This window comes from Fusarium tjaetaba (genome assembly GCF_013396195.1).
Source record: "Fusarium tjaetaba strain NRRL 66243 chromosome Unknown NRRL66243_c0000092, whole genome shotgun sequence".
Classification (NCBI taxonomy): Eukaryota; Fungi; Ascomycota; class Sordariomycetes; order Hypocreales; family Nectriaceae; genus Fusarium; species Fusarium tjaetaba.
This window is the reverse complement of record NW_023501288.1, coordinates 141835-168306: the sequence shown is the minus strand read 5'-3', so window position 1 is coordinate 168306 and position 26472 is coordinate 141835. Positions and strand designations below refer to the sequence as shown.

General features: G+C 50.2%; 9 protein-coding genes across 9 annotated transcripts; 4 read left to right on the top strand and 5 right to left on the bottom strand.

The window, feature by feature from the left end:
* Positions 1-79: 79 nt before the first annotated feature.
* FTJAE_4957 (uncharacterized protein) lies at positions 80-922 on the bottom strand (the record flags this gene model as incomplete). Its single annotated transcript, XM_037351414.1, has 1 exon — positions 80-922. One exon carries the CDS (start codon positions 920-922, stop codon positions 80-82), a length of 843 nt encoding a protein of 280 aa, XP_037207966.1.
* A 1236-nt stretch (positions 923-2158) lies between these two features.
* FTJAE_4956 (uncharacterized protein) lies at positions 2159-3679 on the top strand (the record flags this gene model as incomplete). Its single annotated transcript, XM_037351413.1, has 1 exon — positions 2159-3679. The coding sequence occupies one exon, from the start codon at positions 2159-2161 to the stop codon at positions 3677-3679; it is 1521 nt and encodes a 506-aa protein (XP_037207965.1).
* A 1842-nt stretch (positions 3680-5521) lies between these two features.
* FTJAE_4955 (Rho-GTPase-activating 8) lies at positions 5522-8216 on the top strand (the record flags this gene model as incomplete). Its single annotated transcript, XM_037351412.1, has 3 exons — positions 5522-5749; positions 5875-7315; positions 7372-8216. The coding sequence occupies 3 exons, from the start codon at positions 5522-5524 to the stop codon at positions 8214-8216; spliced, it is 2514 nt and encodes an 837-aa protein (XP_037207964.1).
* A 590-nt stretch (positions 8217-8806) lies between these two features.
* Positions 8807-12411, bottom strand: FTJAE_4954 (uncharacterized protein; the record flags this gene model as incomplete). Its single annotated transcript, XM_037351411.1, has 6 exons — positions 8807-10932; positions 10987-11212; positions 11264-11647; positions 11702-11898; positions 11962-12080; positions 12404-12411. 6 exons carry the CDS (start codon positions 12409-12411, stop codon positions 8807-8809), a joined length of 3060 nt encoding a protein of 1019 aa, XP_037207963.1.
* Positions 12412-12753: 342 nt separating this feature from the next.
* FTJAE_4953 (cyclase dehydrase family) lies at positions 12754-13395 on the top strand (the record flags this gene model as incomplete). Its single annotated transcript, XM_037351410.1, has 1 exon — positions 12754-13395. One exon carries the CDS (start codon positions 12754-12756, stop codon positions 13393-13395), a length of 642 nt encoding a protein of 213 aa, XP_037207962.1.
* A 734-nt stretch (positions 13396-14129) lies between these two features.
* Positions 14130-18286, bottom strand: FTJAE_4952 (kinetoplast-associated KAP; the record flags this gene model as incomplete). The annotated part of the gene is made up of 6 exons (XM_037351409.1): positions 14130-14145; positions 14199-14692; positions 14745-16764; positions 17347-17616; positions 17775-17814; positions 18211-18286. 6 exons carry the CDS (start codon positions 18284-18286, stop codon positions 14130-14132), a joined length of 2916 nt encoding a protein of 971 aa, XP_037207961.1.
* Positions 18287-21666: 3380 nt separating this feature from the next.
* FTJAE_4951 (kinetoplast-associated KAP) lies at positions 21667-22746 on the bottom strand (the record flags this gene model as incomplete). Its single annotated transcript, XM_037351408.1, has 3 exons — positions 21667-22056; positions 22109-22315; positions 22369-22746. The coding sequence occupies 3 exons, from the start codon at positions 22744-22746 to the stop codon at positions 21667-21669; spliced, it is 975 nt and encodes a 324-aa protein (XP_037207960.1).
* A 415-nt stretch (positions 22747-23161) lies between these two features.
* Positions 23162-24553, top strand: FTJAE_4950 (actin filament-binding protein; the record flags this gene model as incomplete). The annotated part of the gene is made up of 2 exons (XM_037351407.1): positions 23162-23513; positions 23721-24553. The coding sequence occupies 2 exons, from the start codon at positions 23162-23164 to the stop codon at positions 24551-24553; spliced, it is 1185 nt and encodes a 394-aa protein (XP_037207959.1).
* Positions 24554-24636: 83 nt separating this feature from the next.
* FTJAE_4949 (tyrosine serine phosphatase) lies at positions 24637-25755 on the bottom strand (the record flags this gene model as incomplete). Its single annotated transcript, XM_037351405.1, has 6 exons — positions 24637-24920; positions 24969-25177; positions 25226-25408; positions 25460-25535; positions 25586-25626; positions 25676-25755. 6 exons carry the CDS (start codon positions 25753-25755, stop codon positions 24637-24639), a joined length of 873 nt encoding a protein of 290 aa, XP_037207958.1.
* Positions 25756-26472: the final 717 nt, after the last annotated feature.

Below are 26472 nucleotides of genomic sequence, written 5' to 3'. Positions count from 1 at the left end.
GGTTCCTAACACCCTGCCAACCCATATATAGTGATAATATTTACCTGCGCATGGCATGCTTGCTTGCTCAGCCTCCTTTCTACTCGCCATTGAAGCAGCAAGCATCGTAGACAGAGTAGTACCAGCCGTCCCTAAACTCAAACCCAAGGGCAGAAACAGCAGCATCGTAGAGCTCACACTGGTTGCTAGTGGTGATACCGATGGTCTTGCAGTTGTCAGTCTTGTTACACTCATCCTGACACTGGCTAAGGGTATAATCGTAGTAGACTTGGATGAGATTGCTGTCTGCGTTGCTGAAAAAGCCAGTCTTGGCGCAGGTGAGCTCAGAGCGGGCAGGACAGCTGGAGGTAGCAGCAGCGGAGGTGGTTGTGTAAGCCTCTGAGGTAGTTGTGGTAGGCTTGGAGGTGGTGGTAGGGGCGGCGGTAGTGGTGTCGAGAGTGGTCTTTGGCTTCGAAGTGGTTTCGGGGACTGATGTTGTAGTGTAGGGAGCAGCACTAGAGTCCTGTGTGGTATGAGGAGCAGAGGTTGTGCCCTCCTTAGCAGTTGAAGTAGTTTTGGCGGCAGGCTCAGTAGTCTCAGCTTCGGAAGTGTGATAAGCAGATCCATTCGTAAGGGTTTCAGCAGAAGAAGAAGCCGTCTCGTCGACAGGGTATCCAGTAGTTGTCTCTTTAGCAGTGGCAGGCTCGGACTCGTCCTTGGTGGTGCTGGTGACTTGCACAGCGGTAGTAGAAAGGGAACTCTTAGTCTCAGACTTGCTCACAGCATCAGTGTAGGCGGCAGAAGTTCCGGCTGCGGTCTGCTGAGTGGTAGAAACAGGATACTGAATAACAGAGCTTGAAGCATGAGGTCTACAAGGACCAGCTTGAGCTCCGATGACAAAACCAGCCACGAGGGCGGTGATGAAAGTGTTGACTGACGGCATTGTAAGAGAAGAAATGGAACTAATACCTAGTATAGGAGAATAGAATATAATAGAATGGAAGAATGAAGAAGTGAGTGAGTGATAGTGAGTCCTGTTGCAGTGAAAGAGTGAACTGCGAGCTCTCTATATAGTAACAACAAAGGTAACTAACAAACAATGAATTACACCAGAAAGGAAGTGACCTCACCCTTTTCAGAATGCAGGCTCCTTTATAAGGGGACCGACCAACCCTCAAAATTGAATATCAGGGCCCATTCTGGGACCAATTCAGGTTGGTCGGTCCCTTGGCGAAAAGAGATGATGTCCCCATTCGGAACCTCGAGTACGAAAAGCACTTACATCAGGGCATGGTCAAAGAACCTAACGAAGTGTGTGAGTGGGGGACGCAGGTCCCCGAGCGCTAAGTAGTGAAGGGGAGTGACCAATTATTGGTTTGGAGGGGGAGGAGACGCCAATTAAGGGCGGTTCGTTTAGAGGAAGCATCGTAAGTTTTTGGCCCAAGTCACCGGAAACAACTGGCCCTTCCTTGTTGCGTTGGCATCAGCAAGGGTTCTTTTGTTGCCTTTTGCTCTGGGCATGCAAGTTTACGAGCTGCTGAAGATGAAGATGGAGATGGAGTTGATGGATGGCTCGGCAAGAAGCGATACACGTGATGTAGATCATCTGAAGATCGTAGATTTACCCGTGCAAGGCAATCAAGCAAAATACTACGTAACGACAGGGTTGAACCAAGTTGAATGTTACCTTATAAAAGGCAATGGCCATCAAGTTCTTTGGTCTTTGTTGAGTCGCAACGTGACAGCCGCACTAATAAACCAACAGACCAGTTCTCTCGCCTTTGATCGACCCCTTGACGTTGGTTGGTCTTTGTGATGCCCTGAAAATATGTCAATCCTTTTCCACTTAGGTAAAAGGGAAGAAGAGTTATAATAAAACTTCAGAACGTCATTCAGAAACAGTACAAATTTAAATAGACCCTAAATAAAGTGTCGTCTATTTGGGATAGTGTACATGGCTATCTCATAGAAGCCAAGATAATTCTTAAAATGTTTCAGATAGAATGGTCCCCCTCTTCATTCCGCCCTGTACTTGCTATATGAGTTGGCGGTTAAAGTCGTACTCATTGGATCCATCCCTGTAACCCCCTCTTCATTGCCAATAGCTCGTATCTTGGCCCTCACAATAGTCATTAATTCATCTTTATTCTCATTATACACGTTACTTATAGTAGATACAATGCACCATACAGAAAGTCAAGACACTCAGAGCCAACAACAAATACCTAACCTTGTCAACTTGTCCCCAGAGTTACTACGTCAAATCTTTGGCTACTTCTGCATACACTGTCGCGGCAAACAAGAATACCTGACTGATAACACTGAACAACTCACCAGCAACTACCGCCGGGATCGTCAGGTACTGGTGTCGCTATGTCTCGTCTCAAGACGCCTTCGTGACATCAGTCAGGATATTCTGCACCATGTATTTCTCTGGCCCTTGCGGAAGTCTTTGACCCAGATATCCTTGCCCCTCTTCATAAGGACCATCGCCTCACAACGGCATCTCGCCTCATCTACTAAAGCCGTCCTCTTCTATTCCACACAAGGAGCTTCATCAATTGACTTTGAACACGCCCACGATGCCTTCAAACAAGTAGCCAATGTGAGAGGACTGAAGCTGTCAGATATCTGGAACCAAAGAAAGGATACATCACCTCACCGTGAGGCATTCCTTCGAGGACTCATCCTCGGCAGAGCTCAGTCCCCAGACGCAATGAAGAACATAAAATTACATGCGAGTACTCTGTCAGCTGAGCTACTATTTATTCTGCTTGCCTTGTTGCCTAGATGCCCGCACTTGGCTCTTGACATCTCAACTCATCAGATATATGACCAAATGCAGGTATTGAAGGTCCTCGGGGTATCCAGTCTTCCCTTGAGAAACCTCGAGCTTCGTGGGGCCTTTGATTTGGAATGGCTTTCATCACAACTTATTCCTATCTCGACAGGTCTCGAAGCTCTGACGCTATATAAGTCACTACCACTGCCTGAAATATCGAGCTTGAAGGCACTTCACCTTAGAGGTTTCAGATTGAGTCCCGACCAGCTCGCCAAGATCCTCCCGTCTTGTACCGGGAGCCTGAAGGTGTTCACGTATGAAGCCACAGATGTTACTTCCTTGCACATTGACGAGCTTTACAACTGGCAGGTTCAGGCAAGCGATGTTGTCAGACACCTCGAGAAGCAATGCACAACTCTAGAGTCGCTTCATCTTGACCTTCGCATTCGGGCTTTTATGAGTCGAGATACCAAGATAGACCCGATGCCCCACCTGGAGACATTCACAGCCTTACAAGAGCTGTTCCTCAACAGCGATGCAGTGTACAACACCCAGAGTTTGGAGTTTCCTGATGAGAAGTCCCTGACAAGTTTCCTCCCGCCCAGCATCGTGTCTCTCACTCTTGTGGAGCCAGATTTCCCTCCACCTCCCGAACGTTTACAGAAGGGGTTGTCTGGACTGGTGAACCTCAGAAGAGAGCAGGGTCGGTTCCCCAGGCTGAAACGAGTGACGTGTGACGTCAAGAAAATATTCGATGAAAGTCATACCGAAGATTTGCTTTCAGAAGTTGGCATTGGACTTGAATACAAAGAGTTTCCAAGATCTGACTGGGCTTATAATCGGGAACGTTTGGTCGCTTCGCCGTTCATTAGTAGCCTGTCTATAGATGATGAAGACCTCCCTACTGCTTGGTTGTGAAGAAGATTGAGGCAGATATAGCGAAACTCGGGACTAATAAAGAAGCAACACTACATGCCGAGGCCCTGTTTAATAGCTTTAGTCTAAGATCTCAGATTTATAGAACTCTATCTCGGGTTCTTAGCTTCCTACTGGTATGGAACCAGCTTGTGGTCTACTTCCAGAATAGGCATTTACTGAGAGCCAAGGTCCTCGACAAGCGCTGAGGTCGGATGGTACCCAGCTCTGAATCAGCCCTCGGCTCATTCACTCATTCTTGTAGAATTGTGTGTGAATCAAAAGAGCATGAATTTGTTCAAATTTTATGAAAAATTTCGTATACGACAATGTGAGATCAACAGCGTCCTCAAACCCAGAATCTGTCCCCGTCGTCATAGGAGAAGCCCAGATTCCTGCTTTGATTGACACGGACCCCTGAACTAAGGTACCCAGGAATGTCTTTCTGAAACGTGCCTCTAAAATTAGGTACCGTCCCCACAACTTACGAGGAGACTACCAGTATCCTCAGGGGTTAGCCTTCAGCCCTGAGCCAGTGGCTGGGGATCCCGAATCCACTAACAACCGACAGTTGCCCAGTGAGAGGCCTCTGAAGCGGCCACAAATGCCGATTGCGTCTCTGGTTGTGGCTGTCATGTTGCTCTCAACAGCCCGTAGCAACAGCAACAGAACTTCAGATTGGCGATGACAGGGGAAAATAAAAATATCAGCACGAATTCACGTGGAATGCGTACGTAACTCTTTATGCTGAATCTCTTTTTAGAGTTCTCAATTCCCTTTATACAGTTCATCAGTGAATGAATTAATGCAACTTTGATAACGTAGTATCAACGGCTTTCAAGCAACACAAAGACGTTCGTGTTCAACGTTGCCCGTTCCATCGTCCCTTCCTCCTGGTTCATCTTGGTGGATTCGCTAAGCTCGGTTCGGTTGTTGATGATTGAAGGGAAGGCAGGAAAGAAAGACATGATCCACCTCCTGCCATTTCGACCATTGCTGGGCTGTCATAAATTATTACTTACCTAGGTACTTTATTAGCAGACAAAGAAGCTAGAATCTTTCCAACTTCTTTCTTTATGATAGATCATCACCACAACGAACAAAATCTTTTGATCTGATATTATGACGCCCAAAAGGAGTGATTCCACATCCAAAGTTCCCTGTTAATTAGCACAAAAACGTTGCCCCCTCCACGTCGCCAGTCAGACAGCGGATGCCAACCAAGCGCCAGCGCCAGCCTCCTTCAAGCTAACAAACCATCATCTCGTCCCAATTCTCCCACACGGACGGACCCCAGTTCGCAAGCTTCCGATCCAGTCAACACGCACGCCCGATCTTTTCCCCCATTCAGCCTTGTCCTGCCCAGACAGTGTCAGCCCAAGGGGATAGAAAGTTTGGCGAACCAAGATACAGAGTACTGTACAGCTGTCTCGACTTGCAACTCCGTACTCCGTAGGTGTCTTGTCGCCCCCCATTCGATCCCTGGAATTCGCACAACAATAAATCAACTGCTTTGCTTTGCTCCCCCTGCATCGGCAGCACCCGTCTCACCGAACTAGTCTACGCAAGACAGAGACACGCAGCAGATACGACGACAGGTTATCACCTGCACAACGCAAACAGCGACATCCTTTCGCCCAATTCCCCCCTTAATTCACGGCGATCGCGACGACTTCCTGCGTACGTCTACGCCTACGTCACCCACTGTATCGCGAGTCGATCCCCGATAATCCTTCCACCGCTATAGCGAGCTTTTGGCTCTTACTTCCCCTCCGATAGAATAAAAAAAAAAAGGGACCACATAATCACCGCATCAATCGAAGGGGCTGGACAAGGCAGACCATCATGCCGGGGTTCGCTGATTCCTTCTGGTCGAGCGATTACGCTGCGGGACTTGGTGTCCTGTTTAGCAAGCTTCAACAAGGTGTTCATGAGAACAGACAGGTTCTGACCATCGCACGCCTACGCGCTGAAGCCGAGGAGACGTATGGTCAGCGACTTGGCGATATTGCCCCATCAGCCGACAAGATCACTGGTGGCTTCAGCCGTGATGACGGAGCTACCGTTCGTAAGGTACGATATACTATGCTTTTGAATCCCCTCTCAAGTGCCCACAGTCTGCGCCGCAGTCACTTGTGGGGATTTACTATGCGATAACGTCAATGTCCGGGTCGAGCTTACCAACTGACAAAATCTAGGCCTTCGATGGCATGCGAAATGAGATGCAAGATGCTGCTCGCAACCACCGTCGCATCGCCCAGAGCATCCGCGACCTCGTTGTTAACCCCTTCTCCCGCTGGTGCGACGCCCACGAAGCTCGCATCCAGGACTCTCAAGATGAGCTCCAAGTGCGCATTAAAGCTCACGACCGTCAGGCTGAGGCTGTCAAGAAGCTCCGATCCGTTTATTTCAACAAATGCCGACTAGTAGAGGACCTTGAAGAGGAAAATAAGCTTGCTTTCCAGGATCCTGAAACCAGCCCGAAAGGCAATCAGAATATTCCCGAGATTAAGGTTCAGCCTCATAAGGAGGAGGAGCCCGAGGAGGAAGAGCTATACGAAATTGGCGACGACACTTACCAGCCCGAGCAAGTGAAGAAGATTCTTTCCCAGATGCTTTCCAGCATCAAGATGGGCGAGACCAAGGTGCCAATCCTAGGAACATATCTCAACACTTCCTCCGGTTCCGACATCGTCGAATATTTGCAGCGTAGCATGGGCAACATCGGCGTGGCTTATGCTGAGCGAATTGGTCAAGATCTTGTTAACAACGGTTTCCTTCGTCTCATCGGTAATGTGGGAAGTACATTTGCCAACAGCTCCAAGATGTTTTACCAATGGCGGCCCAAGGCTTTCCAAATGGCTGGTGTTCCTGAAAAGAAGTCTATTAACCGCACTTTCTCACTGGCTTCTACCGGTTCTGAGGGCGCTGATTCTCCCGTTGGAACTGTCAGCGAGTATCTTGCCAACTGGAATGTTCTCAACAACTCTCACCCTAACGAGACCCCTAGCCAGCGCCTTAAGCGAGAGGCTTCCGAGGCCGATGAGAAGTACCGCGAAGGCGTCCGCAAGCTTGACCAGCTTCGATGTGAGCTTGAGGAGGCTATTCATCTTCATCTCAAGTTCCTTGAGCGTTGCGAACTTGACCGTCTAAAGGCTGTCAAGACTGTCATCCTCGACTTCTCGGGCACCATTGGAAACGTCATCCCAAGCCTGCAGTCTACTGTAGACCAGATGATGCTCTTCCAGGAGACCATCCAGCCCCAGAGCGATCTGCGTTATCTTCTCGAGACCTATCGCACCGGAAGTTTCGTGCCCAAGGTGGTCGTCTATGAGAACTATTATAATAAGGTCGATGAGCAGACATTTGGTATCGATCTTGAGGCGCGTGCCAGGGCTGACAAGAAGAGAGTTCCCATGATTGTTACCACCATCTTGACTTATTTAGACCACCATTACCCTGATCTTGAAGGCGACGAGGCTCGGCGAGGTGTGTGGTTGCTGGAAGTTCCGCTATCACAATCCCACCGTCTACGAGCCAAGGTTAATGACGGCAAGCCTGTTTCTCCTGATGTGTTTGATGAATTTGATATCCCCACGGTTGCCAGTCTGCTCAAGGTCTATCTATTGGAGCTACCTGGTAAGTGCAAAAGCTCGATGAATTCCATCTTTATAACATAAACTAACATGATATAGATTCTCTGGTCTCTTCCCACGTTTATGAGATTATCCGAACTATTTACTCTACCCCATCTACTGACGCTGATGAGTCCTCTCGCATTGCTGCTCTCCAATCTACTCTATCACAGCTCCGCCTCACCAATATTGCCACTCTCGATGCTTGCATGAACCACTTCACTCGTCTGATCGACCTGACTTCTGCCGATGAAGCTTATGTTGCATCTCTTGCCACCACACTTGGGCCTTGTATCCTACGGCCACGAACTGAGACCTCACTCACTATGGAAGAGAAGCATGCGTATCGACTGGTCCGAGATCTGTTTGCCCATAAGGACGCCATCTTCAGTGCACTGAAGCGTATGTCTATGGTGACACATTCCACCTCTGTTGGCAGCAACAACCGCCCTCGAGCTATTAGTACCGACGAAAGCAACCGCAAGGCCCTTATGGAAGAGCGGAATAGAGCTCTGCTTGAAAAGGCCAATGCAAGCCGCGGCCGTGATAAGAGCCCTGCGCCAGGCCCCCGTGGTCACCGCCGAGACCGAAGCACTGGCGGACCAGAGACCCGATTCCCTATTGCCAGCCCAACATCGGCTGTCGACCGACAACGCGCCAGTCTCGGCGGAGTTATTAAGAGACAGAGTCTTGAAGTTCCCGAGCCAGATGGTGCTGCCCCTGTAAATGGTGATGCTGAGAAGGATAGGTCTGACGCCGACTCAGAGAAGCGAGACAGCCGTGACAGCACAGGGCGTACACCTACCAAGTTTGTTGGTGGCAAGCGAGTTCCTGTGGTGCCATCGACCCCCCCCTCAGAATCCAACCGCGGCGTGCAGCTTGAAGATGCTCCGATGGAGGACTAGTTTTACGACACGGAGCCAAGTTTTAGACAGCGGTTGGAGGCGGAGTTTCGGTTCTGAACCATGACAGATCCAAATAGAGCCACGCCTTCATCTTTGATCTTGAACGGAGTTGGGATTTGGTTAACAGCGGGACTGCAGGAATAGAGGGGAGCGGCTCGGGTTAACTCGGCCGTCTAATCTACCTTGTCATGTGTATGTGTTAATGGAACATGAGCAAAAAAGAACTATCGGTGTACTTTTTTTCTTGTCGTTTTTCTGGATGTGGATCTGCACGTGGAACTGGAACTTGAACTGGAACTGGGTCCGGTCTATTTTTGTATTTATGCCGTATCGACATCATGATACGGCAGCGATTCCCTATTCGTTAAGAGACTTGTTTCAGGACGTTGATCCAGCTCGGGCTTGATGATATTCTTGAGACGTTGTAAATATTGAGCGAAAAGCGGCTTAGCACATGAAAGGCCGGACATGAGAAATGATTCACAAAGACTTTTGATACTTATTATTTATCTGTTTGATCCTCCTTCTGACTGAGTTTGTGTTCTGCTATCGAATGCTCGCTCACTGACTCCTGAGCCACTTGTGCTCGTCTACTCGTCTTGAATCTCAGCAACACGCTTCTTCTTCTTTTTCTTCTTAGCAACAGCCACTTCACCACCAGAAGCAGGAGACTCGACGCCACGAGCACTGCTATCGTCACCGCCTTCTTCCTCTAAAACCGCAGCCCGAGGAGCCTTCTTCTTTTTCTTCTTTGGCTTTACTTCTTCGCCCTCTGCTCCCTCGGCACCAGCGTCCTTCTTGGGCTTCTTTTTCTTCTTCTTGACAACCGTGCCCTCGACATCAACGCCCTGCGCCACCTGAATGCGCTCGTTCGCACGCTGCATCTCGAGGCGGAGTCGCTCAACTTCTTTCATGGCTTGCTGCATCTCAACCTCCTCACGCTGTTGCTGCTCATAGTCGAAACCAGTAGACGGTTGGCCTTCGAGACTGAAGGAGCCAATGCCGCTCGAGTCAACGCCAAGTAAAGTCTGCTTAGCCTTGGGCTTGCGAGTCTTGGACTTTGTGAAGCTGTCAGAGTTATTCTCCGAGTCATAGGATCGAAGCCCGCCACTTGCGCTGCCTTCGAGTGTCTCATCTGCGGCAATAACGACTTTTTGTCGTGGCTTTGGCTGTGGCCTTGGGGGCTGTGCAGCAGGCGTCCCGGCTCTTGATAGCTCTAGTTGCATGATAGGTATGGAGTCGATATCCAAGTCGGGCCCGTTGCTACTCTGGAGGATGTTGTGAATAGGGGTCGAAGTGCGAGGAGTATCATTGCTGGGAATATAAAAGGGGTCATCTCTATTGCGTTCGAGACGCTCGGCTTTCCTTCGAGCAACAATATCAGCATCCAGATACGTATCTTCGTCAGCTTGCTGATAAGAAGTCGAGTATTCCTCTGTAGGTTCAGCTATCCTGCTAATGGCTGGTGCAGAGGAATCAATACTTGTAGGTGGTGGCTTCTGGTGGTAATATGTCTCAAACTCATCCGAGTCGTCTGTTGCCAATGTAATAGAATCGGCTTCTGATAGTAGTTTGGCCAGGTTTGCGTGGATGGGTTCATCCAAGTCCAGGCCCACGGGTACTGGGACGTTCAGCTGAGCACCCTTGGATACCGAGTTGAGTTCCCAGCCGTTGAAAAGCGAGGGAATAGCCTGAGTGAGAAGCAACGGAGGATCTTGTTCAACATCGTCTGTCGACGCCGGTTGAGATGTAGCAGCTTCGGCCGTGAGCTTCAGTAACTCTGTGAACTCAACGGCCCGTTCCTGAACCTCAAGACTAGGGTGCAGTGCAAGAGGCTCAAAGACGTGGATAATGCGCGCCATAAGCAGCGATACCCTCGACTTTCTCTCTGCTGTCCAGGGCTCACTCTCATCACCGACTATAGTGGCGAAAACTTTTGTGACTGCTTGTAGGGTCGTCGTTAAAACCTCTGGGTTGTTTGTCCGGGGAATGAGCTGCAAGAGGCCATTCAAACCCTCATCTGGTACAGCTAATTGCGAAGCGTATTCACCCATGACCCACGCAACTGACTTGAGTGCCCCTGAAGTGATTTTGTATCCTGGTGGTGTATCTGTATTGAGCTGGCTGAGAATGATCTCGGCTGCCCTGACAGCCGTTGATCGCATTACCCGGACCTTGACAGCCACATTGCGGAGCTCGTCACCAATCTTTTCTGACACATTGGCCCTGGCCTTCTCAACTGGACCCAGATCATCATCGACCTTGCGAGAGGCGGGAGCCATACGAACAAGCTGCGTGAGGACATCAATGTACCAGTCAAAGTCCAAGACACTTGAGTAGTTATCCTTGGAGCACATTCCCAAGATCCTTCCAATGACGTCGATTCGATAGTCGTCAGGCAAAGGAGCGGATTCGGCCTTTGGCCTCGGGGTTGGCTCAGCGTATTCATCCTCAGATTCGTTGGGATCATTCGGGGGGGTTCCAGGTAGAGACTTGTCACGAGCTGGCATGGATGACTTGAGCTGCTTCATGAGTCGGCTCACGATAGACACGAGATTGTCGCCAGTCACCATGCCCTGGACCAAATCGAGTGCTTGTATTCGGATAGTGATATCGGGACTGTCGATACATTCCAGAATCACATCCTCCTGCTGAGATACTAAGTAAGGGTGTGTGGTAACGATCTTGTTGAACGCTAGTAGAGCAACGTATTTGACTGAGCTCTGGTCAGTTTACATCCACTTTCAAGCAACAACAGACAAGCACTTACGGTTGGGATCACCATCTATCATGACCATGCCTCGCAATTTGTTGACACATAGCGTTGCGATCTCATCAGTACCAGAGTCATCAGAGTTTCCCAAGATGCCGCCTTGAATGATTCCATTGATGCACTCATAGAGCAATGACATAGCAGGAGTGGTCCTAATGATATTGGTCAGAGGAGGTAGCAGCTTTCTCACGAGTCGAGGTTCCAGCGGTGTTAGAGTGGCGAACTGAACAGAGATTAGTACAACAGCACACGAGGTTAGGTGCTAGTAGCTCACGAGTTTGATGAGTTTGATGGCCATCCAGTTATTACCACCATCAACCAAGAGCTCGAACAGTCGAGGAGCCAAAGGAAGAAAGTCGTTCGGTCTCCGCCAGCCAAGCTCACAGACAACATTGACAATGGCTGCTGTTACACTGGGATCCTCGTCAGGGTCCATGAGCCGCTCCTTGATCTTGGGCCATGCCGCACGAAGAGCCTCGGGGTATACCAAAGCAAGTCGATATAGCGTCACTAATGTCTTCTTTCGAATGTTCGAATGGCTGTGGCTTAATCGCGGTAGCAAGTCCTGCAATGTCGAGAGCGCTAACGAGGGGGTGATGACATGGGGAAGAGTGGCTATCGGGAGAGATATAACCGTCGGAGTCGTCGAACCAAGATCCTGATCATGAGGTTAGCTGAAGGCATCAAGAAGCCCAGTATGTGGCCAACAGACCTTCTTCAGCAGATTAGTAGCCAGCATCAGAACCTCGGTGTCGGGTCTAAAGCTCTGGACAGCTCCTAAATATCCAACTCGCTTCTGGTGGTACTTGGGCGACGACATGACCTCGAGGACGTGGAACGACGCCCACGACATGTCATGTCCGACCATCTCCAGATAAATGAGCTTCAGCAGCGCCGTAGCCTTAAGATCTAAACAGCCAAAGTCAGATCCTCCGTACAGCTAGCCTCTCCCAAACATAGCATCAAACTAACCCATATCCTGGCTGCGAACTTCGGCGCGGCACTCCTTAAGGCTCTTCTGGATATACTCCTTCTCATTGCCCTTGTGGTTCCGTAGTCCCCGGATAAGGTCGTAGAGCGACTTTTCGAACCTGCGCGCACACCATCAATATCACTCCCAGAGGTCGATTCGAAGTTGTCATAGCCTACATGATGAGAAGCTGCCCCGCGGGCGTGGGGCCGATCGTTGGAGGAGATGCTTATTTAGGTGGTAGGACGTGGTCTCAGGGGCTGCGTGAAGGTATGTTCGACCGGCGCATCTCGTATAATATCGTGAGGAGAAGGATGGTTCGTTCAGCCGCGGATGTAGATGTCGCGTGCTGGTGAGAGCAGATGGGATGGATGGTTGGCTGGTTGGTGTTGGGTAAGGTATAGGTGCACTAAACTTAACGAGCACTGTACCTACTGTACGTACAGCAGCATGTGCGGCTTTAGTTTACTGAGTGAGCATGACGGAATCATCCACCGCCCTTGGCTCGGCGACCAGGACGGCCCGAGCTGGGGAATGTCTACAGCGGCCAAATCCCCTAACCTTACGAGTTTAGCGGATTACACTGCACCAAGCCAGCCCGATGTGGGGGCGGGCGGAAAGCCTCCAACTTATTCTCGACTCAGTTTAGCAGAGCCTCAACACCATCATAGATTTTCTGTCACTGCTATTTATCCTCTCTGTGTAGACGTTCATTCTTCGCTTCTAGATCATGAAATTCTCACGAAGGTGACACTAGATCAAAACAAACAAAATAATCCTCTTGATGCCCTCCAATGGCCCTCCGTTTCATCCCTCCCAGAGCCATTGTCGCCCGCTCATCGGCTTCTATATCGAGCATCACCAACCTCACTCGTGGCTCAATACCCCTGCACCGCTCATTCATCACCCTCCCATCCTCCGAACCTCAACGATTAACGGCCAATCGCACTCTACCATACCCCCATGAACCTCTTTACGATCTCATAGCCGACGTGGATTCTTACTCATCGTTCGTCCCTTATTGCTCTCGGTCTCGAGTAACTCGCTGGTCCGACCCCGACCCCGATACCGGGAGACGCTACCCCACACTCGCTGATCTCCATGTCGGATGGGGAGGCTTCGACGAGGTCTTTACAAGTCGATTGCGCTGTGTTCCTGGCCAATCTGTCGAAGCCATCAGTGGGGAGACTGCTCCTGGGGGTACAGGGCCTGACGCATCGGCTGTCTTCCGAAGCCTTGTGACACGCTGGTCCGTGAGACCAATTTCTGGTCCACCTTCACCGCGCACTGAGGTCAATCTATCTATCGACTTTCAGTTTACAAACCCACTCTATGGCGCTGTAAGTGCTGCTGTCTCAGATAAGGTCGCCAGCATGATGATAGAAGCTTTTGAGAAGAAGGCCTTTGAGAAGCTAGGACCTCAACGGAAACTCTAATGTTGACTACATGTATTATTTGGAATTATACCTCCATCCCCCTCATATACCTTGAGGAAACTAGAGATAGTCTAGACTAGATTACTTGCATAGACCCAGGTGGGCATACCACGATTCACTCAAAACATGCACGACACAATAGAAGGGACCATAGAAGGGACATACCCAACTCATTCACGTCGATCAAAAACAAACTTATCTTAAAAGCAAATCATTCTTCTTCCTACTCCATTCATTCTACGTGACGCGTGTCTAGGACGGCCGTGTCTATCAAACGTGCTCGTCCGCCATATCCAAAATCAAAACCAAGACCAAACCAAACGGACAGATAAAAAAGTCAGAGCGTCATCCTTGCGCCAATATCTGGACTTGATCATCTTCTGGCGCAAACAGAGCCAAGACGACGGACGCAAGTCCTCAACATTGGATCGTGTTCCCATTCCCTCCATATCGTCGTTTCAACCATATCATCATACTCCGATCCACATGCATATAGGACAATTCGTGACGCCTCTGCGATATGAATACGCTAACCATGAGTGGGGAAATGATCAAAATTCCGCTGCCTCGTTTTTCCATCTCAAACAATAGTAGAAAATCCCAAAAGAAACTGCCAAGGAGATGATTTCGAAATCAGGCCAGCAACCGATGCCGGCAAGGTATCTGCGAATAGACAAGCAAAACTGTAAAATCAAATCAATCTCAAACGATCATTTCCTCATCAGTATGACATCTCATTTCTTGCTAGGCCTGGACAATCGTTAGCTTGTTGTCTCGGGAGTTAGGGCGGCTCAGGAACTCACTTCTTCTTTTGAGGTTTGCCAAACAAAAAGCCTGCCATTCCTGAGTGATCCTTGGATGCCTTCTTGTGCTTGCTGGACTTGCCAGGATTAGGGCCGACTGTGACAACGTTGGGTGGCATTGGCATATCAGGTCGAACTCCTCCTCCAACAGGCCATCCAGCGGGCGGGCGAACTCCTCCAGGAGGCATACCGCCAGGGGGCATCATAGGAGGTCGCATGCCTGGGCCCATGGGACGGGGTGGAACAGGAATAGGACCGCCGTGCTTGTGTCCATGCATGCCCGGCGCGCCAGGCATCTTGGGTCCCAGTGGAGGCATCTTGTCCATTGGCCACATAGTCATGGTGATAGCCCAATCAGGCTGAACCACCTTCTCCCAAACGGATGGCAGGATGATCTCGCCGTCGGGGCCGATGAGATCGTAGTGCCCTTCCATTACATGAGGACCCAAAACATCAACTTGCATGAAAGCTTGCTTGATGAGATCTTCCATACCCTGCAGGATCGTTAGCCGTTGCTCGTTGCCCCTCATAATCAGAGGTACATACCTGCCAAGTGGCACACAAGTGGAAAGGGAAGCTGAACTTTCGACCAACTGCATCCTTGAATCGGATTGGGGCCTGCTCAGCCTTCTTCTTAGACTCTTCGAGCTTGACCTTTGTCTCCTCTTCAATTTTCTTCTTAAGTTCTTCGGCGGCCTTCTTAGCGGCTTCCTCAGCTGCGGCAGCATCTGCTGCCTTCTTTTTTTCCTCCTCGATCTTCTTGAGGGTCTCAGCCTCAGCCTTCGCCCGAGTTTCTTCCTCAAGCTTCTTGAGCTTCTCGGCTTCCTCAGCCGCTTTCTTTGCGGCGGCTTCCTTAGCCTCTTGCTCAAGTCTCATGAGTCGCTCGGCTTCCTCCTGGGCCTTCTTCGCGGCTGCGGCCTTTGCTTCAGCCTCCTCTTGTAGTGCTTTCTCAAAGCGAACCCGAGCAAGTTCCTCAGCCCGCTTTCGCTCTTCCTCCTCCTTCAGCCTCTTGTCCTCAGCAGCCCTTAATTCAGCCTCAAATTTCATTCGAGCTTCTCTTTCGGCCCTGACCCTCTCCTCAGCCTCTCTCTTACCACGCTCCTCCGCTGCCCTCAATTCAGCCTCAAGTTTCAGACGAGCCTCTTCTTCGGCCTTGGCCTTGGCTTCGGCCTCTGCTTTGCGCTGTTCGGCGGCTGCCTTCATCTCGGCCTCATACTTTTCTCGGGCCTCCCTTTCGGCTTGTGCGCGCGCTGCAGCCTCAGCCTTTCGTTGTTCTTCAGCTGCTTTCGCTGCAGCCTCAAACTTCTTTCTGGCTTCTTCTTCAGCTTGAATGCGAGCCTCTGCCTCTGCCTTTCTTCGGTCTTCAGCGGCCTTCATCTCTGCCTCGAATCTGAGACGAGCCTTCTCCTCGGCTTCTGCCATAGCGCGAGCGTGCTCCTGGGCGCGTTTCTCTTCAGCCTTTCGTTCGGCTTCCATTCTCTCTCGAGCAGCCTTTTCTGCCTCGATCCTGGCCCTTTCGATCTCTTTCTTGGCTTCCTCTTGGGCAATTCTCATGTCCTCCATTCTTCGGGTGAAGGCTTCCTCAGCTTCTCTTCGGATTTGCGCCTCAGCTTCCTTTTGCTTTTCGGCAGCCTTGACCTTCTCCTCCATAGCTTTGAAAGCAGCAATCTCAGCTTCCAATCGAATCTTCTCAGGATCTTCTTTTGGAGGAGCGGGTGTGGCTGGCTTGGCGGGAGCCTCAGTAGGCGGAGGAGGCGGTGGTGTAGTGAGTTGCCCAGGTGGTATTCCAGCCATGTGGGGTGGCCCGTAGAGAGGATGAGGCTGTACGGCGCCATAGTAACCACTTGGAGGTTGTTGGTAAGGCATTAGATCATACATGCCTCTACCTTCTCCTCCATAGCCAGCACCGTAAGGGCTGGCAGGGTCACCGTAGCCAAATGGCACCATCTGGCTGTTTCCAGGATATCCCATATAGGGCCCCATTTGGTTTTGATACCCTGGTTGCTGGCCTCTGCCATACATTTGACCGGGGCCAGGGCGCCCGCCGGGCTGGGGATGCCCATATGCGCCACGGCCATAGGCGCCATACCCACGAGGATCTTCCAGATTGGCGGTGGGTGGCGCTGCACGATCGCGCCGTGGTCGACGATAAGACTGTCTGGGTTCCTCTTCAGGTTGGTAAAGATCCTGGGGAGGACCTTGTTGACGGGGTTGCAATTGATGGGGTGGCGGTTGGCGACCAGGTATTTGCTGGTGATGAGCAAGCTGCTGATGGTGTGGTGGATATTGAGGTTGAGGCGGAAGCTGGTGAGGAGGGAGCTGATGCTGGCGCTGAGAGAGGTGATGACGATAATGTTGATCGTGGTCGCTAGTTGAGGCAGAGTCAGACGGGCCAAGAGCGTCGTCGTCGTCGTATTCGTCGTCGTAAAGGTCCTCTTCAGAGTCGGTGTAGTCCTGGCTGGTCTCCTGCGAAGAATCGTCGCTGTAAGATGCTGTCCCAGAGGCGGACGTCTCAGTAGGACGAGTGCCTGAGGTAGGGGCTCTGGAAGAAGGGCGTTGTTTGAGCCTGGTAAGATGAGAGTGTGAGCTGTATGGTCAAGAGAGTAATGCGCAACAGATGAAGCGCAAGTGTAGGAGAGACAAGTAAACAAAGCTAGAGGGGGGCGCAGTTGAGACAACTAGTAAGGTGGATATGAGAGAGACAAGAAGGGGGAGGGAGGGGAGGAACGCAAGTGCTGAAAGATATGGGTAGGATGGTAATGGAGGGAGGGGACTCACATAGCAAATACTTGGTGGGATGCCCTCTACCCACGACAATCCACAGGAGAAAGCCGGAGTAAAGGCGCTGAACGCAGGTTGGAAAGGAAGAAGATAGGCAACAAGCACAAGGAATGCTCAGCTGACAGGGTGGAAACAATGCCTAGCAACCCCCAAAGTAACAGAGCCAACTACGGGGGAAACGGAGGACGAGGTCGTAGCCGCAGTAGAAGAAAAAAAACACGACGGCAAGTGTTTTGGTACGAGGGTCGTGGCGAGGAAGAATTGGACTTGCGCGACAGGCGTAGAGTGAGGGGTCGTAAAATTAAGTGAGTACGCCACCAAAAGATGACGAGGGCGTGACAGCGGAAGGGAAAGGTCGGCTGGTCACGAAAGCAGTGAGACGGGGGAAATGCCTGCTTGTGAAGCTGGTGCGGAGTCGCAGAACAAGAAATGAACGATGGTGCCTTGTGGTTGCTGACCGAGGAGGGTACCAAAGTTGTATCTAGCAGAGTGCTTGCTTGCTGTACGGCGCACGTTAAGATCAGGCGCAAAAGAGTGTGGGCGGGGTGGATTCAGGCGGCGGTTGCGAGGATGAGGATGGAAAAGCGGCAGAAATCGATCGGCGGTGAGGGGTTCCAGATCGTTTGCTGCTGGGCCACTGGTCGAAATTCCGACCAATACAGTTGAGAGCGGCGTTAACAATGGATGTCTGCAGAGGTCGAATCGATGTTTTGCGCGCAGAGAATCAGGTCTTGTTTAACTAAAAGACGAATTGACAGACAACCGCTCCAGAGTGAATCAACTGAAACGACGAACGACCGTTGTATCGCAACGGTGAAAGCTTGTTGAACCAGAGCTGTGGGTGTGCGTGTAAGTAAAGTATACTTTAAAACTCGGGTGTGTCCGTACGGTCTAAATTTTTGAATAACCAAACTTCGTGGTCACAGGATGCCTGTCCGAGCTTCGTGTGTCGGAGGAAATCAATGATTCCAACTAAGAAGACGACAATCAGTTAGTAAAGTTAGGCACAAGGTGAGAAAATCATCTAGATAAAATCTTGAAGAGTGAGTATCCCGGTTGGTCAGGATCTTTCTCCCTTGCATGAGGACTGAACAACATAGTGGCGCGGGAAAGTTTCCTGCGAACCCAGTCCCTCAACTCGAAACGGTGATCTGAACAAGACAATGGGCTAGATCTTGGCTTGAGCCTAGAAGAATAGCGTCGATTGAGCACCAACACAACACTCGATCACCAAAGTTTCCTGCATCGTGAAGCCATGCCATGTGCTCGCTGCGCTGGGAAGACTTGCTGGGCACCAAAGCATCCATGGTTCTTGTCAGCCGCCCTGAACTGGGGCACCCTGGTTCGTCGCCCTGTCGATGGAGTCGGTGGGGACCCTGTTTAAAGCATCCTTGCTGCTAGCGCTCGTTGGGCTGGAGTTGGCGGGATGTTTAGGCGGTCCATCGATCTGAGTGGCCGTGCTTGAAGCCGTTGGAGTAATACTTGGCTCCCCTAGGCTCACCAAACTCCCGGTTTATCCCAGGCGTCCGCTACCATCTCCAGTCTGTCAAATGGCTCTCCCCTGTGCCCGTCTACGTTTTGGGTCTTCGTAGGCTGGTCACTGGTGGTAGGGCGTCAAAGGTCTGTGAAAGCATTTTGCCCAACCCTATGTGGGGGCCAAAAAGAGCGAGCCTCAAAGCCTAATGGTCCTGTTGGTCATGGAAAGGACCTAGAGCTGTCTGTGGCAGGGAAGGGAGAGTGGCAGTGGCAGTGGTGATGTTACCGCAAGACAAAGCATTGTAGCATCGACGTAGTGAGGGCAGACCGCAACGAGGTACGAGAAAGAGTGCCTGAGTAGGTATGGAGGTACTGCGGGCGGACTATGTGCGGCGCTGTTTCTTTGGTTCGCAGAGCAGAGTGGGCATGGCCATGAATGAACGAGTGAATGTCATGCAGTCATTGACCTGCTTCCCGTTGATGCTAGCTAGAAGCTACCGCCGGGGCATATTTGGTCGCTCAGCTGTTTTGACATGACCAGTGATGATCACATGGACCATCTTTTCTGGAGTTGAGCCCACCCCCAGAGATACATCCGAGACAAGAAAGGTGTTCATGCGGAGAAGAGAGAAGGAGAAAGAAGATGATGGCCAGAGAGGGAATAGTAGACATTATTGGAGTCAATACATACCTTGTGACAGTAGAGTTTGATGTTTGTTTGAAGATCTTGATGAGACAAGTTTGATAGACGAACAACAAGAAGACAAGTCCAAACCAAAAAAAAAAAAAATTCAATCAACAAAAGCGTTGTTGTTTGATGGATTGTTTTTGTGTGAATCGGTAGTGGACGGTAACCAGCTTGTTTAGCGGGGACTTTGAGCCCGGATGGAGATGGAGATGGAGTTGGAGGGGGTGGTGGGGTGAGATTAATGCCCTGTAGCCCGAAGCGTGCAAGTGGGAAGTGTAAGTGCAAGTCAAACAGTGACTTTCTGTTTAGAGCGTGAAGGAATCAAGATTCAGTTTCATTCGGTTAGATAGGGCATGGATGGAGGTATCCATGGAATGAAATGGGAAGACTTCTTTCAGTGAAGGAGATTCCGAGTTGCACGCACAACAAATAAGAAGAGAGAAAAAGGAAAAAAACAAGGAAAATGACAGCGAAACAGAAAGAAAAAGGAGGCCTAGGGCCAGACTCTCTCTCTGACTCTGGCTCTGACTCTTTCTCTTCAGCTGGGCTGAAAAAGGATCCAGGGATGCCATGGCGGTGCTGCAGCCCAACGTTACGCAGCCTCCAGTCAAAGGAAAGATTGGATACACAAATTTTTTAGTTGCTGGGGGGCAGACACAGAATTCCAGTGAATCGCTGCTTGAATCGCTGACCGCCAAAATGATATCGTTGTCTTTTTTAGCGCCGAGGTCAACCGTTTGCTGTCGAACCCAACACTACCAACTTGAATAGTGGACATCCATCATCTGTGTTGTAGACGGGATATAGATATTGCGTTTCAACCTGGAGATATACTGGGTTTCTGATATCATCATGAAACAGGTAATCGAGCACATCTCAAACAGAGAGTTCCTGTCCGACAAAGGCTGTGCAACGTCATTGTCCAATGATATATCATATTCGACCGTTTGCGAAACGTGAAATCGGAACGGACCGAGGCGAAGTGTCGCTATCCGAACTAAAAGTCACTTTATAAGTGAAGGGATCAATTATTCGGTATCAGATGGAATAATAGAAGAGAAAAAAGTAGAAAGAAACCTCAGGCATTGGCAAACTACGAGACCCTTATATCCCCAATTCACTGTCATTTTTGAGTTCTGTTTTCCCCTTCTTCTTTCAGTCAACGAGAACAAAGCAAACCTATCGCCTCGCAATGATCCTCTTCAACCCACGGCCCCCCATTCCGCGACTGGCTAAAAGGCACGATTTGCGCCCCATTTCCAGCGTTGAGGCCCGAAAGTAGGAACCCAAGGGCCAGCTCATCCATCGCGAGACACCCACAACAACTCCGTGAACTGCAACAATAAACAACAGGGTTTCCATCGTGGTTGTGATCAAAACTGCTGAGATTTGCATCCAGCTCGAAAGTCTTGAACACTTGTGTAGAGATGTTGAATCGAGGCATCTCATATTCACACATCCTCATCTCAACTTGATACCACCCAGCCAGGAATAGCAGACACCAAATATTAGCATTTCCACCTTCCCGCAGAGCCTCAGCCACCCAGGCGTGGCCAAGTGGACAGTGGCAAAGAAATTATAACGCATTTTCATCACCATGTGGCTTCCATCTGACCTGTCACTATAAACCCAGCGATAGAAACAGCCAGGTGAGGAATATCGCTGAATAAGCCCATCAAGGAGGTGTCAACGGTTTAAAGCTGTGCAAATCCCGTATTACAAAGAATGAGTTAAGACCATGTTACCACGAGACTCGGACCCAGGTTGTAAGTCGAGTTAGTGATCAACCATCTTCCCGCTGGCGCCATGGCGGCTCGCTTGCAAGTGATCCATAACCAGGGCCATCATCGGCAATCCATGGGGAATAAACATCATGTTCCGCATTCAACGTGGAGAAAGCCAATCTCTCTTGGTTCAGAGTCTCAATGCCGATGGTGTCCCGATCACTGTGAGACCCGAAGCATCGTGTATTCTAACCCTAGGACCAATCTTGGTAGCACTCGACGATGCTCCCTGGGGTATTACAGAAGGGAACCGGAACTGATCCCTCTGTTGCATGTCATGTTGTAAATTTCTGCCTAAGCCAGCAGTTGGTTTTGGGTACCTCCAGTTCTGTAAATTCAACACTTCTCCCCTGTCCAACTTGATTATCACCACCCACCACAGAGTCAGGTATACCCCACCGACTTGTCCCTCTATGGCGCCACGTGCAGATGCCCAGCAATGCCGAGTTGGGCATTATTGCCTCCACTTCTAAGTTATCTGTCAAAGCCTCAGAGGACCGCTTTTGTCCGTCTTATGCTCTGCCTCTTCCATTCCAAATTTTCTGGCCAAAGGTCCACCAGCCGTTGCAAGTGAACTAGTCAGGTACATCCACGCACCGGACTCCACGGGAAGAACTTCCTGTCAAGCATATCGTGCGTGTCCTGACCGCGCCTGTACTCGCTGTGTTGAGTCACAGCATGGCAATGCAGCAAGTCTGCCTTGTCATTGGGCGAGACTCTTATGTGCTGTATGCGTTGCTCACCGGACGACCTCTGCCGATGACTTGTCAAGCAACTCGCGAGCCGCAGCAATCTCGTCTGCATTGTATCCTTGCCACAGGGGTTCTTGAGCCCCATATCGACGAACGATCTCCGCTAGCTTCGCTGTGGCTGCCTGGTTTAACTTTGTAAGAGTCTGCTGGTCTGGCAGAGAGAACTCGTCACTCTCTGACTGTTTCTTGAGTTTGGCATATTCAGCCAAAATCTTATCGGTGACCTTCTTCAGGCCATAATAGCCCCGGAGATAGTCTTCGCAAAGCTCAATGCTTCGGCAAAATCGCTTAACCGAGCTTGCTAGGTACTTCTGAGGAGATCCATCGCTTGTTTCGTTGGCTGCCATCAACGTCACCTCGCCTAGCCTTGCGTGCAACTATTCAGTAGTGTCAGATGGGGTCATTTCTCAGAACAGAAAAGCAACGTACGTTCCACGCATTTGGCGCTAGCACAAGAACCTCTTCCATAGCGTAGATAGCTTGGGAGTACAGGCCTTGAGAAAGGTAGAGGTCCGATAACTCAGACCAGGCTTCGGCATCTGTAGGGTTGAACTCGAGCAACGATACTAGCGCCGCAATTGCCTCCGTTGTCTTTCCCATGGATCGCAAAAGAGCCACTCGTCGCTTCGCAATGTACTAATGTTTGTCAGTACAACATCTTGACAGCCACAAGGCGTGGTCATGCTCACAATGTTTGTTCCATCCTGCTGCAGAAGATCCTCGTATTCCTTCAGCACTTCCTGGAGTTCGCTGTTGTTCGTCGCCTCCGCTTCCTTGATCAATCCCTTGAGTGCCATGACGCGTTCGTTCTCATCGCCAAAACGCAACAGTAACCTCTCCAAGCACAGATGCGCCGAATCGTCGTCGCCAGTTCGAAGGCATGTGATGATGAGGTTTTCATAGATCGTCCATAGCTCAGGGGTTTCGGCTGCCGAAAAGAGTGATACAAGAGGAGAAGCCGAGAAGGCCTTGGGGTTGCCCTTCAAGATGATGGGAGCTTGTTGCGCAAGGTGGAGAGCTTCAGCAGGTGATAGCTGGCCTTGTGGCCTGGTGAGAGAGGGGACCATGTTGTTGCAATGGTTTTGTGACGGTCGCTTCGGTGAAAGTACAAAGTTTCGGTAGATAAAAGGTCTTATTGTGACAGATTCGGCGGGGGAGGGAGGATGGCGTTTATCGTCTACCTCACAATGATACAGGTCGATTGAACACAGGAGGCTTGATGCTACGTGCACCATCGACCATAGCAGGCATATGATTGGCTACTTCAGAGAAGCTCATGTACCACGGGTTATCTAATAGTCCGCGACAAATTGCTAGACATCTCTAATTGGACAAAACAATGCCCCACACTGAAATATCAAAGACAAAATCCATCTCTCCACAGAAATTTTTCTTGAACCTCGAGCATCCTTCTTCCTCACTACCGCAGTGTCAACTACTTGCGCCTGCGAGTGCATGCTTCAAGGACATCACGAGTCCAAGATGGCGTCTTCAGCGCCAAGTGGCGAGGCCATCGCGAGCCCGACACTCGAGTCGATTCCTGTCCAGGACATGGCCGCGTTGGACGTCAAGGATCCGGTCACCGAGGCCGTCACCGAAGCTGCCGTGCCCGAGACTGAGGCTGCTGAGGTGCCGCCTCATCGGTCGCATGACCCTACCAACAACTTGAAGCGGAGTGATCCCTTCCAGTTCGGTAGCCGGTACTTGAACGAAGGAGATGATGTCTTCGAGTTCAATGCCTGGGACCACGTTGAGACTGACGATGCGTACAAGGAGTATGCTGAGGAGCAGTACGCGAAGCAGCGTCAACACCCTGTCTCGGACTTTGAAAAGAGTAAGTCAGCCACCCAAACCAAAACCTTACACGGCGTGCTTTTCCCTACTGGTGTCCTGATGATACACAACCAATGCATAGTTCATCTGAATCTACTGAAGACAAACTATACCTTCTTATTCTTTCGCTCCCATCTGATTTACACCATATCCTCACATTTCTTCTCGCAATCTCAAACATTGAAGAGTTGCTAACATGACAACTCAGGAAAGTTCAGTCAGGACCCTGCTAGATGGTGGAATTTGTTTTACAAGAACAATGCTGCCAACTTTTTCAAGAATCGCAAATGGCTCCAACAGGAATTCCCTGTCCTGGCCGAGGTAACCAAGGAAGACGCCGGTCCCAAGGTCATACTGGAGATCGGTGCTGGAGCCGGTAATACGGCCTTCCCTGTCTTGGCCGAGAATAAGAACCCACAACTGAAGATCCATGCCTGCGACTACTCAAAGACAGCCGTAGAGGTCATTCGCAAGAATGAAGCGTACAATCCTGAGTTTATCCAGGCTGACGTATGGGACGTCACCAGTGATGACTTGCCGCCTGGACTCGAGGAAGGCTCCGTAGATGTCGCCGTGTTGATTTTCATCTTCTCTGCTTTGTCGCCCGATCAATGGGCCAAGGCTGTTCACAACGTCCACCGAGTACTCAAGCCGGGAGGTCTGGTCTGCTTCCGAGACTATGGAAGAGGAGATCTGGCCCAGGTCCGGTTCCGCAAGGGTCGATACCTGGACGAAAACTTTTACATCCGAGGCGACGGCACACGTGTGTATTTCTTTGACAGGGATCAGCTCGCCAATATCTGGACTGGCAAGGTTGCCGGCGAGGATGTCAAGGCTACCCTAGAACCTGCCACTGCCGATTCGACGGCTGAGGCCGAGAATGGCACAGATGCTGCTCAAAACCCAGATACAGAGATCAAGACAGAGATACCCCTGTTCGAGGTGGAGAAGCTTGGTGTTGATCGACGATTGCTCGTCAACAGAGCCTCCAAGCTTAAGATGTATAGATGCTGGCTACAAGGTCGCTTTAGAAAGAAATAGACTATAACATCTCAAGATGAACACATGAATCTGTCCTTGTATGTGTGATGCGATGAGGCTCCCTTAGCACCGGCGCCGGTAGTCTAATAGAGCAAAAGATCACGTATCTTTGCTCTGTCATCTGCACCAAAACCTATGCCATCTAGGTAGGCATTCAGTCCACCATATTTGTCGTCGAGGTGTTTTTGAATACCAACAATCATATCATCCGCACAGTGAAGCCACTCGTCTGTCAATCCGATTTCACGAATCTCAATGAAACGCTGTTCACGTTCAGAAATGAGGGCCTCATCACTGAGAGCATAGTCATACTCAATGGCCGAGATAGGAACATCAAGAATCATAAGCACAAGCGCGCAAATGAGACCTGTTCAGAAGTCAGTTTTATCACTTTTGAAGCGTGGGATTTTATTACCTGTACGGTCCTTGCCTTGAGTACAGTGAACGAGTGAAGGAAGAGCAGCCTGGTCGGTATAAAGTGATAGAGCCTCACGAATCTCCCGAGTGGATTGATCGAGCGTATCGAGACCCAAACCTACAAGTCCGCGAGGGATCATGACTTGCTGCCCAAGGATATTGATCGCTTTAGTGCGGTAGCCACAAACAAACAGAAACACCACACGGCTAAAGAAGTCAGTCGCTAGTTTCGACACGGAGGTGTATAGTGCTCACAAGAAGTCCCACCATGAGAGCTGACTTAGGAGGAACAGTTCGAAGGCACGCCCTGTGACTTTGACTTGTCGATAGTCCAGTCCAGATATTTGGAGTGGTTCAGCAAGAGCTTCATTGGATTTCACGAGAGCATGTGTACTGGACTGTTCCTTTCGTCTTTTTGCTTGGTTGAGGTGCTCGGTTCTTGGTGGTTGTCAGTATGTTGTTCTTCTCTGAGAAACATTTCGGTCTCACTTGGTTCTCAGATCTATGATCGTCTTGACACCAATGTCATATCTAATGGCCTGTCTATCTGAGAGAGTGGCATCATCTAGAGTTGTCTCAGCAATTGTCAGGTCTCATCTGTGTGATGTCCCGTACCTGGCCTGGCGGCACGATAGAACAAACCTTCGCGAATTCGCCTAATTAGAATCAGCCAACTATATCTCGTGGTACGACAAGTAGCGATACCTTGTGCCCAAAAAGTCATTGACCGTTTTGCCCACATCACGGAAGTTGAGAACGTTCTCAAGGCCAACAGAGGAAGTCATAATGGTTTGCCAAGAAACCTGTTGCGTTGGAATAGAGTTAGCAAGTCTAGTTCAGGGTCCTCAAGCCACCGACAGGATTGTAGCTGGGCTGTGTACAACGGTAGTTGCAGCGCATTGACGATGAACTAGCGAGCGGAATGTGAAGCAACCCGGAGCAATATCAAGTTGGTGTGCAACACAGACTCAAAACCAGGGTTTGTCGTATTACGAGAAATCGATCAATCGAGCCAAATGCGCCTCAAGAGATCGGAGGGTTCAAAGCGGACGCTAGAAGAGGGCTAAAACACACCAAAAAGGCGACGAGCAGCGTCGATCTCAATTTCGATACCGAAAACGCCGAGTGATCATTCCGAAGCCAAGACAAGACAAGATGCACCGTTGATTCTCAGGTGAAGATACAGATTCCGTCCAAGGTTTCAGGTACAGACTCTGTTTCTCTTGTAGTAGTTTGCTTAAGGGAAAGATCTGTCTGTTGGCTGTCCGTCACTCGACCTTTTGGTTTTGTGAGGAGTCGTTCGCAGCTCAATCTTGGCTTGATAGGCTGAGCAAAAGAGCCATCTAAGTCCAATTGGGAGATATCTTCAATGGATGACGGGAAGCTAAAAAATTGCTAAGCTGATAGAGATACAGTGCGAATTGATAGCGGTGTGGTGTGTTGTGGCAGTGTTACAGTCGCTTCATAGGTAGTGGCGAGACAGCACGAAGCTGAGAAAGCTG